Source organism: Acomys minous (genome assembly GCF_964271855.1).
Source record: "Acomys minous genome assembly, chromosome: 10".
NCBI classification, from domain to species: Eukaryota; Metazoa; Chordata; class Mammalia; order Rodentia; family Muridae; genus Acomys; species Acomys minous.
Window position 1 is genome coordinate 58,754,459 of NC_140491.1, and position 27,628 is coordinate 58,782,086.

General features: G+C 45.6%; 1 protein-coding gene across 3 annotated transcripts in view; it reads right to left on the minus strand.

The window, feature by feature from the left end:
- SPTBN1 (spectrin beta, non-erythrocytic 1) overlaps positions 1–27,628 on the minus strand; it is a 159,406-nt gene that overhangs the window by 22,224 nt on the left and 109,554 nt on the right. For all 3 annotated transcript variants that reach the window (XM_084800103.1, XM_084800104.1, XM_084800105.1), the window contains 15 exons: positions 27,079–27,159; positions 26,610–26,725; positions 23,762–23,874; positions 22,950–23,137; positions 21,022–21,139; positions 19,895–20,053; positions 18,993–19,295; positions 17,424–17,577; positions 15,859–16,729; positions 15,637–15,774; positions 14,157–14,913; positions 13,120–13,322; positions 6,725–6,815; positions 1,780–1,926; positions 613–876 (listed from right to left, as the gene is read on the minus strand). In XM_084800103.1, the coding sequence (XP_084656229.1) occupies positions 613–876; positions 1,780–1,926; positions 6,725–6,815; positions 13,120–13,322; positions 14,157–14,913; positions 15,637–15,774; positions 15,859–16,729; positions 17,424–17,577; positions 18,993–19,295; positions 19,895–20,053; positions 21,022–21,139; positions 22,950–23,137; positions 23,762–23,874; positions 26,610–26,725; positions 27,079–27,159 (3,703 nt within the window). The remainder of the gene's footprint in view (positions 1–612; positions 877–1,779; positions 1,927–6,724; positions 6,816–13,119; positions 13,323–14,156; positions 14,914–15,636; positions 15,775–15,858; positions 16,730–17,423; positions 17,578–18,992; positions 19,296–19,894; positions 20,054–21,021; positions 21,140–22,949; positions 23,138–23,761; positions 23,875–26,609; positions 26,726–27,078; positions 27,160–27,628) is intronic.

Sequence of the window (27,628 nt, forward strand, 5' to 3'; positions counted from 1 at the left end):
AGCACTGAGATTACAAGCACACCCTTAGGCTTGTAAGGACAACAACTTTACTGGCTGAGCCATCGGTTCAGACCACACCACTGATACATGTATGTCTGTGTGCCGTGGACAAAACTGTGAGCCACCACGTGGGTTTGGGGACTTGAACCCAGGTCCTCTGGAGGGGCAGCTGAGTCCCCGATGATATACTTTCAACACTGCTGTTTTCTAATTAGCTCAGGGTAAATTCATTTGCCCTCAGAATCACCTACCACAATATAAAACCTTTTTATTTCCTTTACCATCTACCACATAGGAATGAACAGTTCAGAGTAACTAGCAAACAGTTCAGTTCAACCATCAGCTATTTAAGATACTACATTGAAAGATGATGAATACAATTATTTTTATTTATATAGATGGTGAAAATACTCATCATGTTAAAAAGAAGTATTGTCATGCACAGACGCCCAACGGCTTTACTAATTACGGTCTTTCTAGCTGACTCTGCTATCAGGCAAGCACTTCTCTGGGTGGTAAGACCCCCCCTCCCATGGAAGAGGAATGGCAGAGACTCTTGAGAAGTAAGGATAAAGATGAAAGCCCGGGCAGGGTGCTGTCTTGTTCACTTGCCTGCTGCTTTTTCAGCAGAATATTGACGCTGGTCAGGTCTTTGCCATAGTCATCAGACTGGATCTGGCTCTCCAGGCCGTGTAGCCATTTGTCTAGATCTGCACAGCTCTGCGTAAAAAGCTCTGCCTTGTTTGCATCGAAGAGCCGCTGGGCCTTGGTCTGGGTGGTGGATTCAAGGACTTCCCACATTTTATGTAAACCAGTGAGTTTCTCCTTCACCACAGCTTCTGTTTCCGGCTTTTCTGAAATGAGCTGCATTCCTTCCTGGAGAACACAAACCAATGAGGTTAAAAAGAAATACTTCGCAAGAGAATAAATGTCATTGAAAAAGAAGAACCAAAACCAAAACCGATCCTGAGACATGTGATCTGTGATTTACCTGGTCACTCCCCTACTCTCTACAGTTACCATCAAGTTACTGCTCCATAAAACGAACAATGGTCTTGTGTGCACATGCTATGCCTCTGGGGGAGCTAAACAATAAGCGTTGCGTGCTCGAACAGTTTCAAGCGGGGCAACAGGACATTTATTGTTAATAACCCACAACTTCATGCCCCAAGGACCAAACATAACACATTATTTTAACTTTTGGGAGTCTGACAGTAAAGAGGAAGGAGGATGAGAAACACGCACTTCTATTGTATTGCACAAAACCTCCCTAGGTGAATATACATTAGGAGTGTTACCATCGTTAGTGCCTGGTGTAGTGTGGGCACGCGCACACGACTTAAAACATACAGCATTTAAAATTTTTATTCAATTGTATCTGATAGAGCTGGCTATAAAGCAACACAGGTTTATGGCCAATGGAGGTGAGGAAGGAATGGACTCATGGTCCATCAGCAACTGAGTGCCTGGTGGCCACTGAAAGACAACCCATGCCACATGGTGGCCACTGAAAGACAGCCCACGCCACATGGTGGCCACTGAAAGACAACCCAAGCCATGTGTGTGGGCTCTGCTTCTCTCCTCGCTAGGAGTGAAGTCAGAAGCTGTAAGTGGAAGTGGCAGACTGCTACTGGCTGTGTAAGTTTTGTAAGTGATGACATACGGCTCTACAAGAACCCAAAATAAAAGGAATTCATTCCCTCTCCTCCCTCTCCTTACCAAGGCCACCATGTGGAAACGAGGGTGAAGGGACAGGCCTCACCAAATAATTTAACCCACCTTCTCAATTTTGTCAAGCCATTCTTTGTTGGATGCAAGTTCTGCCATAAATGCTTGGTGCTTCAACCATTTACTGTGCAGGTTTCTGGCTTCATCATAAGACATGTCCTGGGCTGTAAGCATCTTTTCATTGATCCAGAGGGACAGCTAGGTAGAACAGCAAGAAGTCTTTAAAACTGTCACCACAGACTTAACCTTGTTTTCTCCTACCTAGGAAAGATTACATTCATGACATACTACATGTTCCATGTCAACAGACCAGATAGTTTACTTTGCACCTCTCACCCATCTTGTATGCAACCTTGACACCCACAGTGGACCTAATATTAAACCAGAAGTACAAAGGCCCTGAAGCAGCTTTTGAACTCAACAGCACTCTTGGTCAGCTTTCCCCCAAAGCCCTGTCCCTGCAGTTTTGTTCTTATTGGTTCAAAACACATGCTTTTTCCTTCCCCAGATACCTGTAACAGCTATACATGTTAACTGTCACTGTCATTTAATTCATCTCGAAATTATACATTAAAAAAAAAAAACACACACACACAGCAGCAATGGTACATGCATTGAATCTAGCACTCTGGAGGCAGAGGCAGGTGGAACTCTGTGAGTCTGAGGCCACCCTGAGCTACAGAGTGAGTTCCTGGGACAGCCAGAGCTACACAAAGAAACCCTGCCTCGAAAAACCAAACATCAAATCAACTCAGAAACCTGTTTGCTTACCTATTGGGTGTATGCGTGAGAATGTCAAAGAACATAAACAACTTGTTTACTGTGCAGCTAATACAATCACAGCACCCTTTCTTCACATCTGTCAATTCTAAATCACCTGCACCTATTTTCTTCTGCCTCTGGTTCTCTAAAGAACCTTCCATTCAGACTAAGAACACCTCATGGAACTTGATTCTGAGGCGAACCGTGTATACTTGAAAGTGAAAGCCACACAAAGCTTGCAGGCTGTCGACAGACTTAAGTGAGATCTAAGAAGCTTGGGATGGGAGTTGGCCAAACACTGGGTCCTGACCCGTACCTCCTTCAGGCTTTGATCCCAAGTCAGCCCTGGCTTGGTCCTGCTTGCTTACAAGTGACTGGCCAGAGATGCACAAAGGATTCCAGGCTCAGTCAGACCCCAGGTGTCTTCAGGGACGCCTCATTTCAGTTGGGTGACCGTGAGCAACCTCCTTTTAAAGCAGGCACTGCTCACTGGGACCATCCTCATGGTTTCACCCCTCACGGCTGCTGCTAGGGATGACTCCCTAGAGCATTTGCTTCAACAGCAGTCAGTCTGTTCTTTATGAAATGTCAAGGAGGGCAAAGCAGGTCACGAGACAACTGCTGGCTATGAGAATGAACAGGAACTCTAGGTACTGGCTCCATCTTTCTCATGCCACTCACCATGAAGGACAGCCAGAGGGGGGCGGGGTGCAAAGGGAATCCTTTGTAATGGAAGATCACCGATTGGTCAGACAACAGTAAAAACAGTACATTTTGTACTTTAAAAGAATTTAACTATCTAAGTGGCTAAAATGTGAAGTACTTTGGCCATTCATCCAATCTAAGAAGGAAAGAGATAAAAGAAAACGAAATGATAAAAATTCCTTTGCACACGACACAGGGAGAGGTCTTCCACAATGGAGGATATTTGTTAACTCAAAGCGCCAAGGACATTCACATATTTTCACTACTCACAACACCCAAGTGAGATTTTTCTTTTAAGGAGAAAATAAAAATCAGGCTTATGAACCAACATGTTCTTTGCTCACCACATCATCCTACAGCTAAAGAATCATGCAGCACAGTGTTGTGTGTCTGTGGAACTAGTCAGCTCAGTGAGGCACCAAGGTCATGTCGGAATACACTCATTCAAATAAGAAAAATTCTCTGAACAAAGCTCATCACAGACCTCAGTCCTGTGCCAATGTCTGTACTGTCTTCCTGGGAAAATAAAACAAGAAAAACCAACCAACCAAAACCAACACTATGTCAGAAAATTGCAAGTACACTATACCATAAGAGAAGGACTCAGTCCAGCACAGCTTTTAGATCACCCATTTTTTTAGGATATTCCACCAAAACCACTGTGAAAATTAAGATGTTCCCCACATAGGTATATGAGGCAAGCAACTGGGTCCCTGTTCTGTCCTCTAGTGCAATGGCTGCACCCAGTGTTTATGGGGCTGGTAACAAAGGCAGGTCTCATAATCCTTGCCAAGGCACTCAGGAGAAAGGGTGTGTGTGTGTTGGGGGGGGGGTTGGGTGTGGAGGAGGAAACAAATCCCTGGATTCTCTGGACCTTGAACACAAAGAGCCATTAATGGAACTGAATTTGGCCTCTGGGTGCTTTATAAATAACTGTCATCATAAAACATAGTCAAATATATAAGGCTGGTCTATACAACCTCCATTCCCGGAAGACTGGCTTTAAACTGGGTATATCTAAATGAGGCAGAATGATCGACGTTTGCAGTATAGGAATGTGTGACAACGTTTTGGGTCACATGTATTTTTACAGTGTCTTGAAACCACTAAACTTGACTTAAATTTTGTAACAGGCTGACTATACACCGTGTGGGATATCCAACAGTCTCAGCAGCCCCTGTGGTTGTGCCAACTTTAAGGAGACTTGGTACAACAGTCACACAGAAACTACGAGTCACTCCCACATGAGGAACAACAGAAGGAACTGCATCCCAACACTCTCTGTTGGAGCCCACTTCCTCAGGACCCCTGGGCCAGCCTGAAGGTCACTGGAATTCAGTCAAGGGTGCTTGCTGATTTATAATGTGTGTGCATGTGCTGGTGGGGGTGGGGGTGAGGGGTACCAAGAAATCAGCATTTTTTGTGATCCACTGGGAAAGAGCATCACTTTGCTAACTTTCTCAGTTTTCTATTTATAAAACTGTGTCCAGGTGACTAAACACCAAAGTGTTAGGAATGTCAGCTATAAAGAGGCTCCTCTCAAGGGTTCCCGCAGAACACTCATCTGTCTATTCCTTCGTGTTTTTTTTCTCAGATTTAGCCTGGGCTTTACCACGGTTCTGCTGATCAATTTCATCGTATTAACTTGCCCTTTAAAAGTAGGAGCAAGACTGGGGCAGTGGCTCATACCTGTAACTTAGAACTTGGGGGACTGGAGCAGAAGTACAGTGTGACAATGTATCAGATAGATACAACAGCAGCAGCAACAACAACAATGACAGATAGATAGACAGATAGGTAAGTAAACCAAAAAGGATAGGTAGGCAGACAGGCAAAAAAAGCAGGCCTAGCAGAGTCCATCAATTCTCTGGCTAAAGGAACACAGTCTCAAGTGATGTTTGTTTCAAGGCACAAGGAAAGCCACTGTGTGGTGGATTCATGTGTCTCTCCTGTACTGAGAACCAACCGTGTCCACAGACCCCTTTAGAGCCCACTTCCTCTGTGTTTGTCTTGGAACATGAATTCACCTTTGAGTGGCTATCCTCTCTCCATGGGCGTTTATGTGCCTCACACTCAGAAGCAGCATCCCTAAGATGAATGCTGACAGACCGGAAGCAATGTAGCTTAGGGACGTCCCTTCTTAAGGTTTATCTGCCAGAGCATAGCAAAAGTTCACAGTCCTTTCAAGGGACATGAACGCCTTTGTCACAAAGGATCTAACATGCCTGAAGTACTTCTTTGGACATACAGCTACATGGGAATATACAGCTATAGGGTGTTGGTGCTAAGTTAAACTATATTCTTAGCACACAAACTAATTCTGCCCCGGCCACCAGGTCCTGACTTTCTCTCGTGGATGCTCCTCATCCCATTCTATTAAAACAGAGAGGATGGAATTCCACTGCAGCTCTCTGGCGGAGGAAGAAATATGATGTGTTCATGAATTCACACATGTGGAGCTCACTATGTGCTTTTCCGCAGCTAGTTTGCAGAGTCTACATTTTCCTGGCCAACAATAGTTTTCAAAGTGTGTTTATGCATTTATCAAGGGAGAATCATGAGATTAATGCCACATGTTAAAACTTGGTTTTTGAATTTAGAGCACCTCTCAGCCTAACTTTTTAAAAGGGTCTTAAATGAACAAACCTGAATTATAGCTTTAAATTTTCAGCTTTCTTTTTCTTTTTTAGGTTTTCAAGACAGGGTTTCTCTGTATAGTCTTGACTGCCCGGACTTGCTTTGTAGACCAGGCTAGCTTCAAACTCAGAGATTTGCCTGCCTCCGCCTCCCAAGTGCTGGGATTAAAGGTGTGTGGCACCATCACCTGGCTAACTTTTCTGTTTTTTAAAAAAACATTTATTCATTTTTATTATATGTTTATGTGTTTTGCCTACATGTACAGCTGTGTAACATGTACTGGAAGTGCACACAGAAGCCAGAGGAAGGGGGTCAGAACAGATTTACTGGAACTGCAGGCAGTTGTGAGTCTGACGGAGCCCAGCCCCTCTGGGAGAGCAAGCCAGTGTTCTTAACCACCAAGCATGCCTCTGGACCATACATCTCTGGTTTAATATTAGAGAGTTTCAGTATTTATTAAGGTCTTTCCTTCCATGGTATTTAAATGTACCTTATTTCAAAGAGTTAAAGCAACACTAAAATGCCTCTCAGGGCATGTCTGTATATCACTGCTCAGTGGTTTTCTGAGATGATGGAAAATATCTGTGTCTGTGTTGCCTAGTGTGGTAGCTTGCAGTTGTCTGCCAGAACTATGTCCTGAATTTTAACTTAAAATGAAGCAATCACGTGTAGCTAACCTAAGTATAGCCTCTATAGTATCCTGAAATGTCAGTGAACTGACAATCTAAATGACTGATAGACAGTTCCTCCAAGTGAACTGACAGGCACGCTAACTCATAACCCAGGTCACTAATGGACTTCTAGCTTCATTTATTTCACAATTAATTGGTTTTCTTCAAATGATGGCTGGCTCCTGTTGCAAACCACATAGGACGACCGAAGGGGAGCCTACCTCTTGACAATCTTGCAGGAATTTCTGTAGATCACGGTTGTCCTTTAATCTCATCAAAAGTTCACTGGCTGCCTCGCGATTCTTCTTGTGCCTGTCAGAGGAATTAAATAATTAAAAAACAATTACATGTAGAATTTATAAGCTGCTTTCTTCCCTGGGCTTCTATATGAGCAGAGAAGTGTTTTCTTACAGTCTGTAACTATTTGACAGAGGCAAGATGGAGAAGTTTAGCACTCCCCTCCACACTGTCAATAATGCACACAGGCCAATGAGAGTCACTACATATAAGACCCTGTTACTGACAATACGAAGAACTAGAAATGTATTCTCTAGAAACTCAAAACTAGGTACAAGGCTAAATAGAACATATAAGCTAGGTATGGTGCTGCACGCCTTTAATTCTAGCACTCAGGAGGCAGAGGCGAGGCAGATTGTTGTAAGTTTGAGGCCAGCCTGGTCTACAAAGTGAGTCCAGTAGAGGCAAGGCTACACAGAGAAACCCTGTCTCGAAAAACAAAACAAAACACATAGAATCATGTAATTGTTGGGCCAGAGGGGCAGCCTATTGGTTAAGAGCACTGACTGTTTTCCCAGAGGTCTTGAGTTTGATTACCAGCCCCCACATGGCAGCTTATAAACCTCTGTAATTCCAGTTTCATGGGATCCACTGCCCTCTGCTGGCCTCCGCAAGCACCAGGCACTCACACGGTGAACAGACATACAGACAAAAATACCCATAGACATAAAATAAGTAATAATAAAAATAAATCATGTAGGCCTGTCTCTATCTTCTGAGTGCAGGAATTAAAAGTACGCCCTATCACAGGCAGCTTGATTATTCATAAGAGATTCTTTTCTGATAAATTCCTATCTTGGGAGGTTATCATACCCAAACACCACAAAATAACAATTTTGTACCAATAAGGTCACATGCTTATTCAATTCTACTGGATAAGATAGCTAAAGTTGTAAGTCAAAACAAAAACATTAAGAACAAACAAACAACAAACAGCAAACCTCAAACCTGTAAGGTTTGGAGGTTGTTGCTGAAACTAGTAAACAACGTGAGAAGCAGGTGCTCAGCTTGAGTGCTAACTTGCTGTGCCAGAAGGCTCCAGAAATAGCAGAGTGAATGACAAGAAAGGGCTACTCATGCAGTGGCGGCTGCTGCTCCACGGTAACGGTGAAGAGCAGCAAGTGTGCCACACTGAGGTGTGACGCATAGGGATGCAGACAAAGTGCAGAGGCTTCGGATGGAGCTCAGCTGGTGGAGTGTTGCCTAGCAAGGCAGGCACGTAGAGATTACTCCCTAGCACCACGCAAGACAGCCAGGTGGGGCATGCCTGGGATCTCAGGACTACTGAGTTAGAGGCAGAGGAGTTGGATGTTCAAGGTTAACCTCAGCTAACTGAATTTGAGGCTACCAGAAAGAGCTGGGTCTCCACTGTGATTCTCAAAGCAATTCTTTGCTTGATGAAGTGAGTAAGAGCAGTTCAGGAAACACAGAAAGTGTTGAGTGACACTCAGAGAAGTTTCCTCAAGAGAAAGGCAGACCTGACTGTGCATCTCCCATACACACCCTTAATGAGCGCTGACACGTGACATTGTAGCTATCACCCGCCTATACTAGGGCTGTAAGAATATCACAAATAGTTGGGTGTGTGTGTGCCTTTAATCCCAGCACTTAGAAGGCAGAGTAAGTTCCAGGACTGTCAGGGCTCCAGCCTACACAATGAATCCCTGTCTTGAAAAACAAAAACTAAAAAGCAAAAATAACAAAAAAGAATACACAAATGGAAATAATGTGGCCATTAAAATGTTTGACGCATGAAGGGACTTTTTGCTTTCTTAGTTAAAAGGGTTCCTGCAGCTTCCCATGGACAAGGGGATCTTAACACTTAGAGAAAAGGCTACTTTGCCATGGCTCTTCTGTATCAGAAACCACAAACTAAACAAACAATTAAATGAACCTGGGCCGAAGGGATATCTGAAAATGTTCTTCGAGAGAGACTATCAAGAACATTTCTGAAAGGTCCTAACCCTCAAAATCCAGCTGTTCACAGGAGCTTTAATAAACAGATCGAGTTGGTGATCATTTGAGTTGCAGCTAGTGGCAAAATGCAGTAGTTTTGCCTTTACTCAAAGGCCTTGGGAAAAGGGGTCCCTCCGTTCTTCCCAGCATCCCATGCATACGCCACACTGGCAGTAACAGGATGTGTGCACTCTGAGGTTCACTGAAGTAATGGGAATGAAAACAATTCTAAACACAGTTTAAAATATCCCTTCTTTAGGGGAGAAAAACTACCAGACAGAATCTGAATGCACTTCTTACGCAATCACGTCTCATGCACGCAGATTTCTGTGAGATCACGAACAAGGTTCAAGTCTAAATGGCAGTGCTGGGTGTGTGTGTGGGGGGGGGGGTTAGCATGGCCTTTACACAGTATGCTCTAAGGAGATTAAGCTGTCTCAGATAAGACTGAGCATGAAGCTATGTATGGAGGTATGTGCCTGTGATCCCACCACTTAGAAGGGTGAGGCAAGAGGATTGCTGTGACTCTGAGGTCTGCCTGGGCTAAAGAGTAAGACTGTGTCTCATAAAACCAAACCAAACCAAACCAAACCAAGCCAGAGCCAGTTTGCATGGCCAAAAGGTTTTCTGGTGACATGTGACACTCATGCAAAGGAAAGCTTAGAAATACTCTCACATTTGGGTCATGGATACAGTAACAGGAAAGGAACCAGGAAGAGCCTTCTCAAATATGGCTGTTGTTTCTGCAATCCTAAAAGACTTCATGTGGTGATGTCCTCTCACCACTTGTCCCTATAACAAGACTCAAACGTGGAACAGATACTGATGCTGGGTGCAACTCTGTTCCCTCTGAGTTTGAATGAAGGCCTAAGATAATTTGATGACACTAACCCATGTGAGAAAGTGAACTGAACCTTGCCACAGGCTACAGTGATCTGGGGAAGAGAACTGGCTGCTGCACATTCTGACTGACACCCACACAGCACACCCTCATCTAAAATAAACAAAATAGAAACAATATTTTAAAATATTTCATTTAAAAAAATCTGTGGAAATAAAACCTTCACTTTGCTGGGACAACCAAAATATGGAAGTGTTTGTTTCACTAGGGTCAGCACACAGAAGCTGTGGTTAAAAGCTGGCTGCGGCTGCCACCTGAGCTGGTAGGGGACTTGGTGCTCTAAGGGTCATCCCAGGTGATATTGGTTTTGAGGGCATGATGTGGTCATAGAGAGCAGCTGAGGCTTGACACTATGAGAGGCCATTGGTGAAGGTATAGACTCAGTAGCAGTGGAATCCCCAGGATTGAAGGGGACATGGAGAAAAGTAGAGGTCCTGCACCATGTGGCAGGGTCAGAGGACCTGAAGAGAGCCCAGGCTGGCTTCAAACCCATAGAGATCTGCTTGTCTTTGCCTCTAAAGTGCTGGGATTAAAGACATGTGCCATCACACCTGGTAAAGTGTGTGTGTGTGTAGCGGATGGCTACAAGGCCCTTTGGAACCCAGCAAATCCTGAGTGTGGCAGCAGAAGTCTGACACTGAGCTTTTTATAACTGTTGGAGTTTGATTTCACTCTGACTGTACCTTGGTCCTTCATCTTGAATTAAGAAAGCATTTAATTTATTTTTGATTTGAAAGAAACCAGTTGAAAGACTGTGGAATTTTACAGACTTTGAAAAATTTTTTATGGACATTATAAAGAGAGCATAGATATGTTGGAGACTTTGGATATTTTAAAGGCTTGACCTTTGAAAGACCGCAGATGTTTGAAAGAAATTGAGCCTTTAAGTGTTTGAACTTTTTAAGACTGTGGGCTTTTGATGCTATTTTTTTTTTTTAATATTTTCATGTTAATATCAGCATGGCATTTTGAAGACCACAAGAAAAGAATGCTATGGCTTAATAAGTGATGCGTTTGTGTGTTGAGTTGGCAGGCGTCAAGCATGCTGGCTAGTTTTTATGTCAGCTTGACACAGGCTAGCTAAGTCATTTGGAAAAAGAGAACATCACTGAGAAAATGCCCCACCGATTGACTTAAGCTTGTGGTACATATTTTTGATTGATGATTGATGTGGGTGGGCCCAGCTGCTTTAACAAATCACGCTGAGAAGCCACAAGGAACAAGTTAGTAAGCAGCACTCCTCCATGGCTTTGGCTCTAGTTCCCACCTTCACTTACTGCCCTGAGTTCCCTGGCTGATGGTCTACAAGCTGTAGGCTGGAAATAAACCCTTTCTTCCCCAGGTTGCTTTCTTTGGTCATGGTATTTTAAGACAGTGATAGAGACCCTGGCTACAACAGGGGGATTTCTGTATCAAGCTGAATAGAAGTCCATGCTGTACTGCTCTGTCTGTACACTGCTGCAATCTTCCTTGGGGGGCAGGAGGCTGCCTCCCATGTTCAGACTCTTAGGGAAGGCTATGGTGGCTCTTGCACCCATGTTTTCTCAACACACAGTGCTTTCGTACAAGATGAATAGATCTGAAAGTTTAAATATTTATTCAGCTTGTGTCCTTGCAGCCCCTGGAACTCCCGGGTCTGTCTACAAAAATCCTCTGGCACTGGTTTCCAATCTGCAGGCCTTCAGGGATAATGAAGTGATACTAGGACTCAGTTCCTATCAGCTGTCTTCAAGAAACAGATTGAAGATGAGTCAACACGCGACGCTCTCTCCTCCCACCTTTCTTCTGTTGAGCAATAGTAAAGAATGTTCTCTATTTGATTCTTAAATCAATACCAGGTGGACACACTCCTCTTCCTTCCTTCCTTCCTTCCTTAGACAGGATTTCTTCTGTGTAGCCCTGGCTATTCTGAAACTCGCTGCAGAGCAACCTGGCCTTGAACTCAGAGATAGTCCCAGCACTCGGGGAGGCTGAGGCAGGCAGATCTCTGAATTTGAGACCAGTCTCATCTATAGAGCAAGTTCCACAACAGCTTAGGCTACACAGAGAACTCCTTTCCTGAAAAACAAAAGCAAGCAAGCAAGTAAACAAACAAACAAACAAACAAAAAACCTGAGAAATCCCTAAGAAAGCCCTGAAATCCAGCAGGCAGCCTTCTTTAGAGCTACCTGCTTCCAGCAGCCCTGTGCAGCAGCAACACTGTGGGAGGCAGCAGGCCAGCTGCATGTCTGTCCAGATGCACACGCCTAAGAGCCACTGAGCCAGCACGTGTACCTCATGTGGATGGAGGAGCAAGACATATGACATTCACAAAATGAGACTCAATGTTATGAAAGAATAAAGTTTTTATCCCCACTTAACAGATTAGGAACTGGGAGGTCTTTGGTCCTTAAATTCTGTAAGATTTTGATGGAATTTTTGTTTGTTTTTAAAAGCAACACACACACACACACACAATAAATAAATAAATAAATAAATAAATAAATAAATAAATGCAATATACACAAAATCATAGTATAACTTATACTTATCTTCCAACTTAAGTGCAAGGAAGTTGGAGCTGCTAAATCTGGGAAGCAAAGCAACTCCCCTCTGTACCTTATGTCTTATTTTAACTTGACCTGGCCCAGATTCCCAGGAGACCCTTTTAGGTTGGAAAGCAAGAGGCTGTGCCAGCAAACAGCTCTTCTGAACTGCATAAGGAGGACAGACGAAGAGCCTCGCTATCGGTCTCACAAGAAGACCTTAAGTTCAGTCTGAACTGTAGGCAAAATAGAAACATGACAACAGAAGCTAAGGACTGAGCTACATGGCCAGCCCAGAACTGACGCTCAAGTGTGCACCTCAGCTTTGACTGGCTCAGGCCTCCCACTTTAACCAGAACAGGCAAAGACCCAGATTTAGGGTATATAGACCTTTAACAGCTAGAGAGAGGAGGAAGAAGAGAAGACGATGCCAAACTGTCTAATCTTGGAGAATGCCACAGACGAGGAGATGTCTTTCTCTATCATCATGGCAGGGGAGGGGACGACTGTTCCTCCATGGCTCTCTTAGGTACTCAGGACAAGCAAATCTCACCTTCTTCCTTTCCTCTGTCCTGGTAGGTACCTGAGAAGTGTCACATGGATGAAGGAGAATGTGGCCTAGGCTAGGAAAACTCAGGCTTTCAAGGTCCACCATGACAATTCGGCAAGATGGCAGCTTTTGGAGGATGGCTGCCTAGCACATGGCAGTCACAGGCCTCTGGCTAAGTCCTACCTTGGCTTCTCTGGCTTTCTTTTGGGGACATCTATGAATGCTTTACAAGCATCACACTCAAGTAGCCATGTACCACTCCCTCACTTCCTGGGCGGGTAGATGCAATTTTGGTAAGTGCCTATGCTCTGCTCACTGGGGAACTCAGACCCACAAGGTCTGCAGGCTGAGGGTAGAGGACTTCACTCAAACATTTAAACATCGTACCTGTCGTCAATAGAGTCCACCTTCTCCTGGATGCGGTCCGAGTTGATGTTCCCATCACTCACCAGCCTTCGGCCAGTCTCCACGACAGCATTGATCTTCTCCTCGTTGGCATCCATGGTGGTCATGAAGTCCTCCTGCTTTTTAATAGCTGCTTCAGCTCCTTCCAGGGTAGTGGGCATTTCAGTATGAGCCAAAACATATTCCTTATTTTAAAAGAGAGAAAAATCCAGAATGGTATGACGTATTAACAAAGAACCTTTCCCTGGGTGTTTCCATACACATTACAATCACTGTTTCACTGTAGTTTCACTCTGCAAAGTAATTTACTGAAGTGGGCAAAATTAAAAGCAAAACAGAAACAAAAAACCAACCAACCGCATGCACCTGCACTACCCCACCCCGTCACCCCAAGTGTGCGCGTCCAAGTACACCACCGTAAGTCACTCCATATCCCTAAGTAGTAAATGTCATAAACTGATTCTCCCATAATAAGCAAAGCTCAGTCTGTCGACTGGTTGGGTCCACAAAGGCAACAACAGCGGCATCAACAGCATCAGCAGCATCAGCATCAGCAGCATCAGCAGCAGCACCCCCTCTATACTCTTTCTTTAAGAGAGATTAATACTCCCAATGTTGGCAGCCATCTTCAGCTGCTTTTACTACCCTCATCTTTGCTTTGTATATCTGGGTGAAACCCTTCATCATTTTAGAGCAAAAAACAACCCCCAATATTTGCTCACTGTGTTTAAGTTGGGCTAGCACCCCACAGAACACGGCCATATTAAATGAGGAATTATTATGAGGACCTTAATGGTAACTGCAACAGAACCAGACTCTGCTTCCTCAGAGAGCTTCAATTCTAGATTTTTTTTTTTCATCCTGAGGGATTTCAATGCCATGAAGAGTCGGGGGCGGCATATGCTTCAAAACAATACATCTAATTTCACATAGGCATGGCTTAAGCTTAGCCAAGAGTTTCAAACACCAGCCAGGGCCTGTTTCAACAAGATGGAAGCCAAGGCCACGTCCAACGTTACCTGGTTGTTAAGAAAAGCTTCCGCTTGCTTTGTGTCCCTGAGGAACTGCTGGTAGGCATGGGACTGCGACAGAAGATTTTGTCTGTTCTCCCACATTTTGTGAAGCTCATTCCAGCCAGTGTCTAAGGCCTGCAGCCGCTGCCGCAGAAACATGTACTGGGCATCAGTCTGCCCCTGGGTGACCATCTCACCCATGTCCCGCATCTTCTGGTAGTCCTCCTCGTAATTGTCAATCTCATTTTTTATATTCTCGTGCTGTGTGAGAAGCTTCTCTGCCTCAGTCAGCGTGTTTGGCATGTCCTCTGAGGCGATGGCAGTCTGCGTCCTGGAGAGCCAGGACTGGAAGTCATCCAGGTCCCGCAGGAACTGCTGCAGCTTGCTGGCCTCGCCCAGGGAGGCCTCTCGGTTCTTCAGGGTGGTCTTCATTTCCTCCCACACGTCACTAATCTCGGCCAGCCGAGACAGGATGGCTTGGGCCTGGTCAGGGTGCTCGGACTCCAGCTTCTCGGCCTCTTTCTGCAGGTCACTCAGCTTCGCCTCAATGGCCACCAAGTCTCGTTCCATGCCGGTCAGCTTGCGCTGCAGGGCCATGACCCCCGCCAGGTCGTTGCCAAGGTCTTGGGTAGACTCAATAACCTTGGTCTTTTCCCGGATCCAGGATTTGGTTTCATTGCACTCGAGGTGGTAGTTCTGGATGCTCAGGGCAGACAGAAGAGCATCCTTTTTCCTGTCCACCAGGTCTCTGAACTGACTCCACCTGTGGATACAGAGAGCGCGGCATGAGAAGGGACGCCAAGTCTATGGTAGATCCCGGACAGTGGGAGTCAAAGCCGCCTCACTTCCCCCATCTTCCTTTGACTCAGTGTTTTCACGTGCTTATTTTTAAATCATGTCATGCAGTAAACGTCTATGAAATGGCTCGGTGAACAGTTAGAACACATCTGTCCCCCAGGGTCTAGTAATTCATGTCTGCTGTCCTCATCATACACATCTCAAAGCTGCTGCAGAGGGATAGTTCCCAAACGCAGACACTGATGGTACCTTTGGAACCACCTACTCAGATATGTCTGTTCAGCAGGAAGGCAGCGACAAGAAAGGTCGACCCTGATAACTGAGGCTCTCTTCAGCAAGTTAAACTCTATTATAGAACTCTGCTCTAGACTTCATTTTCAAAGGGGCAATGACAGTTTTATCCTGCGGTCTCCCACCACACTGGGTACAGGTCATCAGGGCTCTAATTTCAATTTGGGGAGCAGCAGATGCTGGGTGACTTGGCTCATGTTCTGAATGATGTCACCTCACCCTAAAAGCTGCTTCTTGCAAAACATGAATGAGAATATATGGAAAAGCAGATGCCAATGTCATGACATCAAAGCCAGTGAACTTGCGCAGGAAGTTCCTGGTAGCGAGGCTGGGCCAGTGCCCTCGCCCTCTGCAGACACACACAGGGACAGCACGCACACGGCTGAACTACGCGTACCTCGTGTTGAGCTTGTCCTGCTGCGCTCTGATTTCCTTTTCACTTGGGTGGCCACTGTGCATCAGCTGCCTTGCAATCTGGTTCACCACAGCAACCCGGGAAGCCTGGTTGTTCATTTCTGGTTCGAGGCTCTCAAATCTGAGAAAAGCAATTCAGAAGGGTGGTGACTGCCAGGGCCCGATGTGCCAGCCGCAGCCTCGGCTCCCAGGCAGCCTCACTCACCTGTGCTGGATCACCTCCAGGTCCTCCAGCTTCTCTGGGATCTGCATGTTGTTAAGCCACTGCTCCTTCTCATCAATCCAGAGCTCGCAGGCATCAGCCTCGCTGAACATCTTGTACAGGGCCAGGGTGTCCTGCAGGGCCTGCTTCCTCAGCCGCGTTAGCTCCGCCACCTCCTTGTAGCGCTCCTCAATTCCTGCCAGCCGGCCCTTCACATCCGGAGACTCTGCGTGTGCTTGGGGAAGGGCGCTGGCCTGCTCATGCAGCGTGTCGATGGTGGGCCTGTAGTTGGTGATCTCTTCGGCTACGTCTTTATGCTTCTTGACCAGAGACTGGGTGGAGTACTCATCATGGCCCACATCATTGCTGGAGACGATCTTGAGGATGTCTAGCATCCAAGCATCAATGTCATCAGCATCTGCCTGGAACTGGTGCAGCAGTAAGGCTTCCTCTAGGCGCTTCTTCCGGATGGCCGAGAGCTGCTCCAGGTTGGCCCATTGCTCCCGGATGTAAGTGATTCTCTCACGGATCTTATCTGACCCTAAGTGCTCCTCTGCGATCATGTCTTCACCTTCTTTAATGGCCTGCTCAAAGTGGCCACTGCGGCCGCTCATCTCATCCTCAAACGCACGGTGCTTGCTCAGCAGGCGCATGACACTAGTCAAGTCTTTGCCGTAATCATCTGAGGACAGGATCTTCTCCTTCTCCCGGATCCAGCCTTCCTCTTCTGCCATCTCCCAGAAGAACTTCCAGAGGCGACGGTACTCTTCGAGGCGAGCCCTGCGCTCAGCTGCCAACTGACAAAGCTCTTGGTAGCAGAACTCCATGTGGGCAACACGGTCTCGGATTACCTGGGGGTCACAGGGCTTGTAGCCTGTTTCAACACCAAGGAAAGAATGTTGAGTGTCCAGTAGTTTCCTGCTCACTGGCAGACAGAAAGCTGTGTTCCATGGTCTAGCCTGGTTACAGGTTCAAGTCTAAGCGGTGCCGTGTAGAAAGCAACAGAATACTTCCTGAGCTCCTGACTGGAGCAGGAAGACAGGCTACAATGTGCAAGGCTCTATGCACATGCACAGAGCTTTGCAGATGGCCTAGCTGTAGACAAAGAGATCACTTCTAACTCGAGACAGCACATGCATCATATGAGAGAAGGCAGCTGTGTATTTTTGGTTAAGGAGCAAAGCCTAATCCTTCTAAACAACCTCTAAACAGCATGTGACCAGGTGTTAAAGCTGTGAGCGGCTGGAGTAGCCACTGCAGGCTGTTAGTGCATATTTTTTATTGAGTGTGGGTTGGCAACGTTTTCACTGCCAGACACCAAAGCTCTCAAAACCAAGTAGCATTGGAATATTTAAAGAAAATATGTGTTTTTAAAAGAGGCAGTGCTGAAGTATTCAAAAACTATTACACTTTGCACTGCACACATTATAACCTGGAAACAAACAATCCTCCCCAAAACCTACAATGGTGCTGCTGTAAGTTACAATTCCACTGCCACACACAGTTTGTAGTCTATAGAGATGCATTCCGCTGTGGAGGAGATGATGCCTCCGACAGTCCACTCTCACCTTCCCCGTCTGTTGCAAACTTCTGGGCAGAGGCATTCACACCCCTTACACGCTCTGCTTGGATGGCGATGTCTGCTTCAACCAGGGTGTGCTTCTGCAACAAGTCTTCTACACCAAGCAAGTGCTTGCCATAGTCTTGAGATAGTAACAGCACCTGTACACAAGCAGCAACACAAGGGAAGCTTGTGAAATCAACCTTGATTTCAGATCATCTTTTGACAAGCAGATTCAGCAACCTCGCTGTACCCTCCCTCTGGCTTGTCACTGGCCACCTCTGGGCAAGACAATGCCAAGTAAGTCAGAACAAAACAAACATGAGACCTAGATAAGGAAGGAGAAACACAACAAACTAAGGACCATCCACCTGGACAAAAACTAATAAAATTCACATTAAAAACAGAACAGAAAGGGCAGTTTCCTAAGGGACCTCCCCATCAAGAGCTTATCGGTGTGCCTTTACGCCATTATATAACTGTAATCAGTAGGAGACTACTTAAAAGCCTGTCTGGCACATCTTTAACCCACTAAGGAGACCACGGTCAGGTGGCGGATCATCATTTTGAACTCACTGAAATTTTCTTGTTCCTCATTCAACTTGCTAACTTTTCTCCCTCCTATCCTTCCACATTGTCCCAGATAAAATTCCTATGTCAGTCTTAACATTTCTCAGAAAACTATGTGAATCTGAGTTATAGTGTGTGTACCATGACTTATAAATAAAAATCACATCTTTGCTATATTGTATGAAGATTCTATTTTAAGAGATCAAAGAAGACCAGACCTAAGAACACTGTAAGTATGGGGCGATAGCAGAGGGAAACTGACAGTTATCAGCTGACCTTGTCCCTCTATCATCACAGCTTAAGAGGTAAGAAACAGGTAACGACCGACATCAGGGACACAGTAAGGAACACAGTGTTCCGAGAGGAAAAGAAGACCATCTAAACACTATTTTCTTCCGTTCTAAGGATAAGAGCCTTCCAGCTTGAGAACTGCTCAATAAAGATGGTGCCCTACGGTCTGTATCAAAAGATACCAACAGGCACAGGGCTGTGACACAGCAGCATCGCAGCCATCCTTGTCCCGTCCCATTCCAACCAATAAACATTTTGTCACATTCGTAACTTCTGAAAGGCCAGGAGGCAGACACGAAAAAAGGCAGAGAAGGGGAGAAAGTGATACAACGCCCTAAAGTCTGAGTTCTGGCTTCCTAGCTCCTGGCTTGGGCTTACCACCTCACCCCCATCTGCATACATGACCCTAACAGTATTACTAATACAGAGAAAGATCACTGAACAGATCAACTCTGAGAATTAACTATGAAAACAACCACAATATGAATCTCTACACAGACCTAAATGCTTGGCTCCGAAGTGATCTTTGTTACGACTTTCCCACAGGACGCATAACCACTTATGGGCAGGATGGCCTCACTATGGCTTGGTAGAAGTGGGCACTGGACAAAGAAAGGGTCCGTCCTGGTGCATGGCCCCCACAAAGCAAAGGTCTGACTCAATCAGCTCTGGCCTCTCCTACTTTAAAAAAAAAAAAAAAAAAATCAAATGTTACCTTCATTTCATCCATCCAGTCCATAATATAAAGCATTTCCTGGAATATCTTCTGCAGCCCCAGGTTCATCTCAAGACGCTGCCTCCTGGCCCTGAGCAGTTCCAGCAAGTATTCCCAGAGCCGGATGACATTGTCCTTCCTCGCTGTAATGCGTTTGATGTCATGGTAGTTCTCCGCTTCCAGTTCCCTGGCCACAGCCACCACGGCCTGGACGCGCTCTTCATACGCAGCAATGTCTGTCTCAATGGCCTCGTGTTTTTTGGTAGCGGCCTCAACAGCAGGAAGGTCAAATCCAAAGTTGTCCTACAGAGAAACAGAACAAGAAGAAATGTAAGTCATCTGAACGGAAAGGGGTGCGCACGGCACACGCGCAGCATGCAAGCCAACTGTCTTTGGAGTCTGCTACTCCGTTGGCCTCTCACTTCCCTAGGGCCCTTACAAACATCTGGCTGAGTTCAAATGTCTTCCTAACAGCACGTCAGCAACTTGTCGCTAAAGAGGGTCTAGCACCTAACTCGAACTGAGCAGGTGGGACTTTGTGAAGCCAAAGCAAAGAAAACTGCTTTTGTATTTCATGCCCAGCCTCACTGCCTTGAGGAGCTGGTAGGTCAGATGTTGAGGGAGAAGAGTGAGGAGAACTTTCCGAGCTTCTATGAATGTGAAGGATCCACATAGACAACGGCTCTCAACAACCTGCTGCTTGAGCTCCTTCCAAGTCTACGACGAGTTAGACAAACAGATGAGAAAGGGTACTGGAAATTTTAAACATCCTATTTGTGGGAAACGGAAGTGATGGCTGGCCAGTAACTTCACAATACTGGATGCTGGTAAGTGCTGTTGCTCTTGCGGAGGCCTAGTGTTGCTCGGCTACCTCAGAAAAACTTGCATTAGAAACTTAGAACCTGAGACACCAGGCGCTGGTTTTCGCTCAGCCACGTCTCCCTCATAGCTGCCTTGCGGTCAAATCTGCGGGCGAGCTGTTCCAGTTTTTCCTGCCTTATGAGCTCATTACGCAGAGCCAGTTCTCGTTCGTGTTCTGCTTTTTCCAGTCTTTCCCAGGCCTGTAGGAGTTGGGGGGAAAAAAAAAGCATGACTTCCTGCAATGTTCAAGGAACCGTCCTTGACTTCAGCAACAGCTAGTATTTGTCCAAAGGCCTGCAGAACTTGAAAGGGAAGTTTCCACCCTTGAGAAAAAGATATTTTTCTCCATCGGGATAGCCTCATGGGAACATACTCTTATCAAAGCTGAAAGATCCTGCCATAAGCTTGGAAACAAAACAGTTTCAGGGCAAAGGGCAACACAATGACAATGTCTAAATAACTCTCATCACATGAAAGAAAGAAAATGGCTTTCTTTAGGGCAAATATAGTAGGAATCTCTCACTCACTCCACCCAGAGGCACATTTTTAAAATTCACATCTGAATTTTTCTTTCAAAATCCTGACAGTCTACATTAAATTCATTCCTGAATATGTCTTAATGTTTAAACAAACAAACAAACAAACAAACAAAACAATCACTGAATACTCAAAGGATTCTGTGTGCAGCAAGTGAACAGAGTTCTAGATTTTTCTAGGTGTCATTTGCCACAGTACAAGCCTGTACTTGCAGGCATCCGAGGCACAACAATGGAAAGGGCCTGTCTGACAACGTCTCTGATTGAGGCAAACAATTCCTGAGGCCCACAGCCCGCAGATTCCAAGCCCATGGAGGCAGGTTTCCAGCTCTCCTCTATGCAAGGGGAAGATGCTGAGCTGACCGCTTCACACTGGAGAGTTACATTGAGTATCTGGGTGACAGGCTAAACACCAAGCCAAGGCTGCAAACAAAGCCTTTGCACTGCCTGGGAGCCCCAGTGGACTGGCGCCCTCCGAACCTCTTTTCTGGAGCTTCTGCTATCCCTGGTAGCAAGAGGCAGGGATTCTGGGAGACCCTTGTGTTCTCCTGGTTTCCTAAGTAATCAAGTGGAGAGAACCTCCAGCCTGCTTGATGGGAGAATCAAAACACGGGCACAGGGGCCAGCCTCACCTTGTTGATGTCAGAGATGAGCTTGCCTTCTCGGGGCATGTAGACCTTCTGATTATTGGCTCTCATCTTGCTCTGAATTGTGAAAAGCAGCACCTCCAAGTTCCCCTTCTCAGTAAACCTGAGCAGAGAAAACCAGCCACAACCATCACTGTACCTGTTCCTTCAAGACCGAAAACTTGTATCTGGTTGAGAAAAATGTATTTCACAGTCATGAAACTTTAAAATCCTCTTGTGTAAAAATATCTGTACAGTGAGACAGCAGCAGGCTGTCACTTGGTCCTTATGAACCTGGGAACTACAGCATCGTTTTGTGGCTGTTTGCGGTCCCTATGATTTATAGTTGAGGACATCAAGGGCATGAAGTATTGTTATTAATCACCTCAACCAAGGCTTAAACCTAGACCAGTGGTTCTGAACCTGTGGGATGTGACCCCTTTGGAAATCAAAGAACCCTCTCACAGGGGTTGCACATCAGATATGCTGCATATGTTATATTTACATTATGACTCATAACAGTAACACAATTACAGTTAAGAGGTAGCAATGAAGATAATTTCATGGTTGTGGTCACCACAACATGAAGAACTGTACTCAAGGGTCACAGCGTCAGGAAGGCTGAGAACCACTGTCCTAGACAACGGATTTACTCATTCAGAGGCGGATGAACAAATCACTCAGTGTCTGCCCTAAATTTTCAGTGGGTTTCAAAGACCTCCCTCACTGAAGAATTCACAAGTGAATTTTCAGAAGAAATAAAAGGACTCACTTTGGAAGTATAGTAAACAAGAGATAAAGTCCATAATCTTTACTTAATAATTATGTTGAAATACTAAACTTAAAAATTACATGAAGGGGTTTGGAGAGATAGTTCAACAGGTGAGAGCACTTGCTGTGCAAGCACAAGGAGCGGAGTTCAAATCTCTAGCCCTTGCATTAAAGGCAGCCATAGCTCTGCCAGCCCTGCTGTAGGTTCGTGGAGACGTCCTGTCTCAAGTGAGTACAGCAAAATGATAGAGCAAGACACCAGACACCCTCCTCTGGCCTCTGAGCACGCACACAGGTGTGCATTTCCAAACATCCATGGGTGCATACGTCACAAACATATATATTTGAAAAAAAGAAAAAAAAAACAACTTTTTTAGGTAGCAAAACTTGATCTCAGCTGGTATGCAATGATTAACTGTCTTTATGTAACACAATATTAATGTTATCACATGCTTGATTCTAGGATACTTTCTCTGACCCACCGCAGTTTTATAACATATACTATATGTCAATATACACCCTAATTTTTCAGTTCTTTTTTTTCTTCTGAGACAAGATCTTGCTATGCACTCTAAGTACCCCTGAACCCAGAGTCCTCGCGACTTAGTGGCCCAGTGCTGGAATTACAGGTGCGTGCTACACACATGGCTTCACTGTGTTACTTTTCTAATAACTGAAATTTTAAAAAAGCATTCAGTGCAGATTGGCGTGGTGGAGCACGCCTGTAATCCCAGCACTTGGGAGGCAGATCTCTGTGAGTTCGAGGCCAGCCTGGTCTACAAATCGAGTCCAGGACAGTCAAGGCTACACAGAGAAACCCTGTCCTGAGAAAAAAAAAATCATGCCCCACCCAAAACAAATAAACAAACAAAACAACCCAAAACACCATCCAGTGCAGGGGTTTTGGAGCAGGAACTGAGGACTCCCTTAGGTTCTCACATATCCTGTGTGTCACTGGGTCAGTCTACTAGGAAGAGCTTGAGGGAGGGAAACGGATGTTTGAGAAGTGTGCGCAGCTACAGATCAGGCAAGGAGGAAACAGGGCACGGGGGAGGGACACCGAGTTAACAGAGGAAATTATGGAAACCGGAAGGCAGGAGTCCGCTGGCTGCTGCCCTCTCTCCTCCCGCATTAGTGACGACGCCTTACGATCTGCCTCTTACTTAGGTGGCTTCTCCACTGTGCGGTAAGTGTTGAATGCCTGAAGCTGCTGCTGGACCCCAACCAGTGAATTAGCGAATTTGCGGTTGTTCAGGATGATGATGGTTTGTTCAATCCACTCCAGAAGGTCAGAAGCCAGCGACTCATACTTCTCAATCATTTTCTCTGTTTCAATGGCGTTATCAAGCACCTGTTAGAAAACCAATGACCCAGACGTCACCAGTCAAGGAAAACATGCTGCAAACACGTGCACGTCACGGCCAGCTTTCCAGTAGTTCTGTTCCTCGGCAGAAGGATTTTAACTTACGTGCAAACGGGTACCCCGCCCGGGCTCTAGCCTCTGGGCAGTGACACCCTAACTCAACTAGAGCTGGTTCTGCAGCCACCTGACCCCCAGGGAAATAGTGTGATGATTTATATAATTCCCAGAGAGGCAGAGGCCTCTGGGTTGGGGTGCGGGGTGGGCAAGCAAGCAAGCAAACAGAAACCAAAAAAAGAGCAGGTGAACTTTGTGGGCGTAAGATGAAAAACACCTAAGACCGAGGGAGGCTTTTAAAATCAAGGTGAACAGGATTTCATGACCATGGCAAGGCTGATTTATTTAGATTTTAAGCAGACAATCTAATGTAAAGGATGAGGAAAGAGGTTTGTGTCTGAAGTCCCTCCTCGATTTCTTTCTACAGAGTCCCACCATCACTCTACCACCTCTCCCCTCCTTCCTGCCACTTGCAGAGGCCACTGGTAAGTGCCATGTGCTACTGGCAAAGGGCTCAGATGCAGGGCAGGGAGGGGCGACCACGCCCTACAAGCTCACCTTCCCAATGCGCTTCCCTTCGACAGCCAAGGCCTTCATCTTAGAGAAGTAGTGGTAGTAAGTCACCACGTACGTGATGATGGACTTCTCGTCGGGGTGGTCCACGCTGATGTCTGTAACCAGAGAGGGCTTTGCTCAGAGTGCTGCTCAGCACGCTGCCCTTAGGGCGGCAGAAGCAGGCTGCAACAGCGTCCGGCAGCACCTAACAGCCCAGCAACAACTTCTTTGAAAACTCTGCCATCGTATCGTTAATTGCATAGCGGGGAAGACAGCGTATCACAGATTTATTTAGCCCATGAATATTCACGAAATGCCTTCTGCAGAAGGCACGTCTGTTTCCTCACCTTACCTTCAACCAAACTCGGCTGTGGTTACACACCTCATCTCAGCCTATGGTACATTCATCTCTGGCCAACTTTGTCTCTTTTCACCCAAATGCAGTTAGTGACAGAATTCTTAATGTCGCTCATAGTTCAGGTCCCCCTGTTCACATAAACACACCTGAAACAATGGCTTTCTCACTGGGCTTCTCTGTGCCCTGACTCACTTAACCCAGGCTGACTTTTCAGAAGCATGAACACAAAAATGCCCTTCAGTGTGAGTGGAGCTCGGTCCCTTCAGTTCGTTTTATTTTGCTGTAGCTTTTCGATTTTCACCATCCCCCGCTCCCTTCAAACATTTACCAGGCCTTTTCTAGGTGTCAAACATTATTCTAGATGTTTTAAATCCCGCAGCAGAATGCGCTTCTTCACCATTTTCCATATATGCCCTGTACTTTCTGCCCCTGTGTTTTCTGATACTCCTGCACCCCATGGCTTCTCCACGCACTGTCCAGCTCAAAAGGAGCAGCTCAGGAGTCACAAGCCCAACACGGACACTTTTCACCTCATCCCGTGGCTACATTACTGTCTTGGGACTTTGCATATATGGATATATAGTCTGATTTCTGCAAGATATTATTCTTCACTCAGTTTTGTTTGTTTTTTGTTTTTGCCTGTAAAGTCTTAATTCTAAAGGGTTAAAAATCTGCCATAGATTTCTTACAGCACTCCACCTTCCAAATCCCTGGGAGTGGATGGTCAACGCCCATTCACTGAGAAAAGAAGCAAAGGAATGAAAATGACAAGGCTGAGGAATGGTAACGCTGAGAAAAGCACTCAACCTGGACAGACTGAGAGCAAGACACACACACACACACACACACACACACACACACACACACACACACACAGGTTTCCTAACAGCTGTCCAGCTCTTCTTCTCAACACGCATTCTTATTTCTCTTCGGTAAATAGCTAAGTATGGAGGAAGAGAGTTTCTTTAATTTTAAACATGAAAAGCCTAGGGGACAGGGTAGAATACTCCCAGCCCCACTGTCATCAGAGTGCAGTTGGTGTTGCTACTGGACAGTGTCTGATCACCTCATCCCCATCAATGGAATGAAGGGGGCGGGGGGGGGGCGGAGAAGAGGGAGGGAGGGAAGGAGGGAGGGAGGAAGGAGGGGAGGGACGGAGGGAGGGAGGGAGGAAAGGGGGTAGGGAGGGAAGGAGAGAGACAGACAGACGGACGGGGAAAAAGTGTAATGTGTGTTGAATCCAATTTAATAAACACAAAGTGTTGATATATCTGGAAGCAATAGACTACAAATTTCCAGCTTGTCTATGAACACACTTTAGTTGATATTCTTTGCAACACTAGACAACTAGTGATCAAGGTCAAAGCCATAGGAAATAAGACATCAGATGCTGATTTTAGTTCAGTCTTGTGATCTGAGAAATAACAGTCTCCCTTTTATACTGGGTGGAGATTAGAAAGATTAGTGGATGAGTTAATAAAAGTCTGTGTGACAGGAGGAGGGAAAAAAAGATGCTGTAAAGATACAAACTGCTAAACCTAAGGGAAACCTTGCAGCAAGGAAGGAGTTAATTAAGCATGAAGACTGATCATAGCTCAAGGAATTTTAGCTGCTTTCTGTTTACATCAAGAAATCATGTAATGGGTTAGCTGAAAGACAGTTTTATCTTGGCTTCCTGTAGTAAGCCTTATGCACTGGAGAATAGCAAGAAACCAGCTTGGCAGCCACATGACCTCAAGACGCCCTTGGGGAAGATCAACTTCCTGTTCTATATTTATAAGAACTTTAAACTTTTGCATACACACATTTGCTTACAGCTGAGAGGATCTATAAGCTTCTAGCATTACAAACTAAATAATCCTTTTATAATTTAAATATCTCTCAAAATTAGAAAATGTTCTTCTGAAATCCCACCTTGTAATGGGACCTAGACAGGCTGTCCCAGAGAGGTCTGCTCGGCCAGCTAACAACAAGCTTTGGTGGCTGGAGTGACCCAGATGACCGACGGTCAGATCCACACAGAGGAGGCCATAAGAACAACTGTGCTCTTGTTCTCAGTCTCTACTTGCCCTCAGCATTCACATCCTTACCAACATCAGTCGAAGGCTGAGTGCCTATCTAGGTGTCTCTGTGAGCACAGGGCCAGGACCCTCTGCTATGCTGCTGCTTTTAGCCTGCAGCGGGAAGGCCACCCTCCCTCCTAGGCATTCTCTACCCCATCCCCACAGAATTCCTCAGCCCTCACATGCCTTCTTCTCTGGTTGTTTTACCTTTGGGCATGCCCCCTCTCTAATAATCGTCTCTCAAAGCCTGACCAGATAGATACAACCCATTCTACAAGTTCTCAAGTGTTGCTGCAATGGGCATTTTAAAGCTCCTCTTCCTTTGATAATTCTCAAGGTGTGCTGTCCACAGAGCACACCGACACAATGATGGCGTTACAGGAACCTTTCTGCGCTAGAGATGTTAAGGTCCCATGTCAACGGCCCTTACCTTCAGGGTCTAACAGTTTAGTGAGGCCAAGGTGCTGCTCCGCCAGGTTAAATGCATTCTGTAGATTGTAGTGTGCATTGGATTTCTTCAGCTTATCAAAATCTATCAGGTCAGGCCTGTAAGGAATCACAGTGGAACATAAAAATCATTATGCCTTAGAAATAAATCAAGTGTCAAATGAGACATGATAGTTGCTCCAGAAATGTTAAAATAACCACTTTGTGGAGTAAAACTACAGTACTATACAATCATCAAACAATGATACCTGGTTTTTGAATAATCACCTTTGAAGTTTATCAGGCAAGTGAGAGATAATGGAGTGAACTCAGTCTCCCCAATATGAATGCAGCAATTTCCACTATGGCACAATATCTAACACACGAACAGGAGATACAACTCACCGGGATCTGCCATAGAAAAATGGTACTACACCTACCCTTCTACCTTTACCGCGATTCTTCAGACTTACCGGTGTTTGTGTATCAGTGCATTGAAGGCCATGCCATCCCTCCAGCTGGTGGTGAAATTGTGAATATTGACATTGGGGTACCTGCACAAGAGCACAGCAACAGAATTAGCCAAATGCAGTGCTAAAGCAACAACAACAACAACAACAACAGCAAAACAGCCTGTGTTGCTTGTAAACTCAAGGTCACATTATGAGTCACAACAGTTGTAAAATTACAGTTATAAAATGGCAACAAAAATACCTTTATGGTAGGGTCACCACAACATGAGGGTCCGTGGCATTAGTAAGGCTGAGACCCACTGGACTATAAGCTGTTGTCATTTCCATGTTAACACCCACCGTTTACACCTATGGGTAAGGTGGAGTTTTCCTGAAGTCTTTCAGGCTGGGTTGCGGTTTATGGGTATCTAGAGGATACTTCTGGGGAAGTGCTCTCTCCTCTGTCCTGTGGGTCCCTAGGATCTAACTCAGGTCATCAGGCTTGATGGCAAGGCCTTTATGGCAAGAGCCTGTCACTGCTGAGCCATCCCACCAGCCCCAAGGTAAGGTA